General features: G+C 50.5%; 1 protein-coding gene across 2 annotated transcripts in view; it reads right to left on the bottom strand.

Moving 5' to 3' along the window:
- TPM4 (tropomyosin 4) overlaps positions 1-4,307 on the bottom strand; it is a 16,787-nt gene extending 12,480 nt beyond the window's left edge. Inside the window, exon 1 of one of the 2 annotated variants that reach the window (XM_083594764.1) lies at positions 2,414-4,307. In XM_083594764.1, coding sequence (XP_083450890.1) covers positions 2,414-2,527 — 114 coding nt within the window. In that variant the 5' untranslated portion in view covers positions 2,528-4,307. The remainder of the gene's footprint in view (positions 1-2,413) is intronic. The other variant, XM_083594763.1, reaches the window with a different exon arrangement.
- Positions 4,308-4,616: the final 309 nt, after the last annotated feature.

Genomic DNA, 4,616 nt, shown 5'->3' with positions numbered 1-4,616 from the left:
TTGGCTCCTTGGACTGAGCAGCCAAAAAATGTATTCCAGAGTGTTATCTCTCTCTCTCTCTCTCTCTCTCTCCACCTTCCCATATAAATCCATCCTGCTTTCTCAAAGCAGCTATTTATATCATTCCAGGCCAGCGCTGAGTGCCCAGTTTCCCTGGTTCTGATGAGCGCTCCCCTTATCTTGCGGCCGGCCAGCGATAAAGTTATCTGGCTGTGGGAAAGAACGCTCTGTTCTGCCCTTCGCAATGTGTTCTTTTCGGGGTGGGGGTGGGGAGCCTGAGGCTACTTCTCACTCGTCCCCCTTCCCCACTCACCTGGCCTTCAGCCAACACCTTAACGGGCCCTTTCCTTCCACAGACCCTCCAAGTGCCCCTATTTCCCAGGGACAGCCCCGGATTAACAGAAGCTGCCCGGGTTTCTGATTTGATGCCAGAATGTCCCGCTTTTCCTTAGGACGTCCCTATTTTCACAGGAGAAGTGTTGGAGGGGATGGAATAGGATGTCCCTATTTTCACAGGAGAAACATTGGAGGGGACGGAATAGGACGTCCCTATTTTCACAAGAGAAACATTGGAGGGGATGGAAAAAGATGTCCTTATTTTCAGGGGAGAAACGTTGGAGGGGATGGAATAGGACGTCCCTATTTTCAGGGGAGAAACGTTGGAGGGGATGGAATAGGATGTCCCTATTTTCAAGGGAGAAACGTTGGAGGGGATGGAATAGGACGTCCCTCTTTTCACAGGAGAAACGTTGGAGGGGATGGAATAGGATGTCCCTATTTTCACGGGAGAAACACTGGAGGGGATGGAATAGGACACCCCTATTTTCATCGGAGAATTTTTTTCTCCTACGTTTGACAGGTGTTACGGTTGCACAGTGTGTCAGTGGGCCGCTCCCCACTTTGGATTTGGGGGGCTGCGGCTGAGAGACAGCTGAGCCCGGGCCTTTGGTGCCAGCTGGAGCGGCTTAAACTGCGGCTGGGGGAAGAGAGGGAGAGGGAGACCCCTGGGAGACAGAGTTTGCCAGCACCTCATCCCAGAAGGTCAGCCTTAAACCCAGGTAGTGAGCCGTCCGTGCTCTTTCCCCGGGTGCGGAGAGCTGCAAATAAATGCCTCTTAATCCTGCCCATCACATCCAGCCATGAGCTCATCTGTTCTTCATGGGAAATATGAGCAAGGGAAGCAGCCAGCCTCCCACCAACCTCACTGTTGTTTGGGGAAATTCGGGGGAACCACTGAGATCACTGGGCTGCCTCTGCTACGTTTGTCAGGACTCAAAAAGGATAAAAACAACGAGAAGCAGCTTTGGAGAGTTCCTGCAGACCAGATCCTGCGTCTTGGAGGAGCGAACAGGCCCCGTTTCATCCCAGCAGAGCCTTACCTGAGAGTAAGCCCCCTAGAAGACAGCAGGAGCTGCTTCTGGAGACGCCTAGCCGTTTGTGCCTCAGTGGCACGGTCTGTAGAATGGGCACAATTTATTTGTTGACTATATATACCTCTCTATAGCTGCAAGGTCTCAGGCCGGTTCACAGGATAAAACCAGAATATAAATCTATGTGCCCTTTATATACACCCCCTAGACATAAAAATTCCTTGCTTACGTCCTTGGCTCTCTCCCCAACCGACCTCCCCTTGAGCAAATCTCTATTTTGCCGGCTGGCGATAATGTCTTTATTATTTTGCACAGGTTGCAAAATTTGCCTCGTCTGCAAGTAAGTTGAGAGCTGGGCACCAAGGCAAGTATCATAAGGGTGTGTCTGTGTGAGAAGTGGAGTGCTTAACTTAGGCAAGAGTGATTCTTTTTTTTTTGCATGTTTGTATGTCTGCTCTTGTTGTTCCAGTTTTAAATTAATTATTTGCATCCTACTTGTTGCGACCGATTGCGGCAGCTTAGAGCAGCGGTGGCCAGCTTCCAAGAGACAGTGATCTACTCACAGAGTTAAAAACTGGCAGTGACCTACTACCTTTTTGGGGGTTCAAGTCAAAGTTGATGAGCTATTTTTGCTTTTTTTTAAGGAGAAGGAAGGCCCATTTTGGGGGGGTTCAGGTTGAAGTGGTTGAGCTTTTTTTAGGCAGGGGAAAACCACATTTTTTAGGGGTCCGGGGCAAAAATGTTGAGCTTTTTGGGAGCCAAACTTGTTCAGCTTCTTGAGGGGGTGTGCAATGATCTACCAGTGATCTACCACAGAAGTCCGGTGATCTACCAGTAGATCACAACCTGCCTGTTGGACATGCCTGGTTGTAGCTTTTTAACAATAAAGATTCATTCCGTATCAATCTACGGAGCACATAATCAAAATAAAAGCAGCAGTGACGATTAATGTATGTATTAAACCTCCCAGTGGGGCAGCTTGTCCCCACCTCTCCCCCCACATGCCCCCTCAAGCCTCTTGCCCCCATCTTCTGCCCCCTCACCTGTTTGCACTTGTCCTCCGCTGCCTTCTTGTCCGCCTCGGCTTGCTCCGCTCGGTCGATGGCATTCTCCTTGTCCAGTTTCAACATCTGCATCTTCTTCTTGATGGCCTCCATCTTTGCGGCTGGCGGGAGATTCTGCGGACAGAGTTAGGGCAGAGGGCAGGCAGGCAGGCAAGCAGGCGACTGGGGGGCCCTATATTTGAGCTCCTGGTTTTAAGCTCCTGGCTGTGCTGACGTAGCCAACGATAAGTGGGGAGGAATCTCTCCAGTCCTCTCCCGCCACCTTATTTGGAACTCGGCGTCTTTAAAGAAAAGAAAAGCACTTGTTTCCATTTTTAACTTTCCGGCAGAAGCGAGCGCCTGGGCCAGGGACACAAAACTCCCTCGGCTGGCACTGTGGGGCAGCCGAGCCAAGGCCTCTACGGGTGGGGATGGAGCAAGGAGATCTTGCAAGGAGTGCGCAGGGCCTCGGCCGAAACACGTGGGCTTCAAATGCGGTGAGTTCCCAAGGTTGTAGCAGCAGCAGCAGCTGGTGGAGGGTACGACTCGAACCCAAGGCTTGCAGTTCCGAGAAAAGAGAGGCTCAACATCAGGAAGAACTTTCTGTTCGACTGTGGGATGGAAGGCGGCGAACTCTCCGTCCGGGATGCTTTAGCTGAGATTCCTGCAATGCAAGGGGGTTGGGATGGATGTCCTTCAGGGGTCCCCTTCCAACGTTACGATTTTGTGATTCATAATCGGAAAGATGGTGGCGACGGCAGCCTAGCAGCAAGCAAAGTGCGTGGCAGAAAGCTGGAAACAGAATACAGGGTTGCGGAGTATTTTGAAGGCTGCTCTCGTGCTCCCAGGGCCCTGAAGCGGCTTTTGCATTCCAGCTTAGTCCTGCTTGCTTTCTCCCGCACGCTTTCAGCTCCAGATAAAAGCCCAGTGGAAACGGGTCCTGGCCGCCGCAAGCCCTTTTGGGCCCTGCGTAAATCATCACTTGTCACAAACAGAGCTAAGCCTTTCGTTCTTCCTGGCGGTTGTCTGGCTGAGCCCGGCTCTGCAAAAGCTGCCTCTTTTCCTTCAATAAGCAGAAGTCGTCTTGGTACTGCAAAATTGCTTGCGGAAGCCGGGCCAAGATCCGGCGGAGGGCCATGCAAAGGGCACCCTTTGAGCATGTGCAGAGCGCCCTCCTTCCTTGGGGCCAGGGAGCAAGCAGCCCAGAGGCGTCTGGGATCCTGAGAAAATCTGAGCTCACCTTTTCGAAACAGCCTCTTGCAAATCGACTTGTTGGGGAAGAGTTTGAGGCTCTGAGAAGCTCTTGCAAGCCGAGAATTTCTTGGCACTGGGGCGGCTGCCCCGAAGGAAATGGCCCATTTCCCAGATGCTTGGACCCCAGAGAAGCCCCTCTTCAGGAGGGCTCTTTCTCTGCCACCAGGGCAGCTGGAGAGCGGCTCTGGTTCGGAGCCCAGTCGAAACAGGATCCGTCTCCCAGGAAATGGCGAGGCAGACGGTCCGAGGCCTTTTATGGAGAACTTTCGAACAAACATCAAGGGAATTGAGAGAGGCGGCTCTGGGGCGGGTCAGGAGTCAGCGGTAGCGGAAAAGCAAAGCAGGGAAGAAACAGAACAGGTGTCCGGCTGGTAACTGGGCAGAAATAAAAGCAGAGGCGAGGTTGCAAACCCCTCTAGGCTGCAAAATACTTTTGCATGTAGTCAGTTTTGATTAAGACTCGGCTACAGATATAACATTTTAAGTGTGTTTTGAGTGCATTGTACAAATGGGGCACTAGATGGCGCTGACGAGCTAATGGCAAATTCCATCTATATTTTACAATGGTTTTTGTTTTAAAAAAGCATTTTCATGGCATTTTTAAAATATCTGTGTAGATTCAGGTTCCCATTCCAGGGTGGAGGTCTGAATGCAGAGGGGAAGAGAAGAAGAAAAGGGGTTTTTTCCTTTAGTTTGTGTACAACAGGATATGTTCTGAATTATGATGATGATGAAGAATGTTCTTATTCTTATTAATCACCACTTGCCCTTCACTCCAGGACATACCCTCCAACATATCTCCCATGAAAACAGGGACACACTATTCCATGATGATGATGATGATGGTGAATAATTTTATTATTTATACCCCACTCCTCTAACCGGGTTGACCCAGCCACATACAGTGTGTAAAAACAAAATTAAACATGAAGAAACTTCTCTTTACAGG

Source organism: Podarcis filfolensis (genome assembly GCF_964270895.1).
Source record: "Podarcis filfolensis genome assembly, chromosome: 18".
Lineage (NCBI taxonomy): Eukaryota > Metazoa > Chordata > Lepidosauria > Squamata > Lacertidae > Podarcis > Podarcis filfolensis.
The sequence above is the reverse complement of the archived record's forward strand: the minus strand, read 5'-3'. Positions and strand labels throughout refer to the sequence as shown.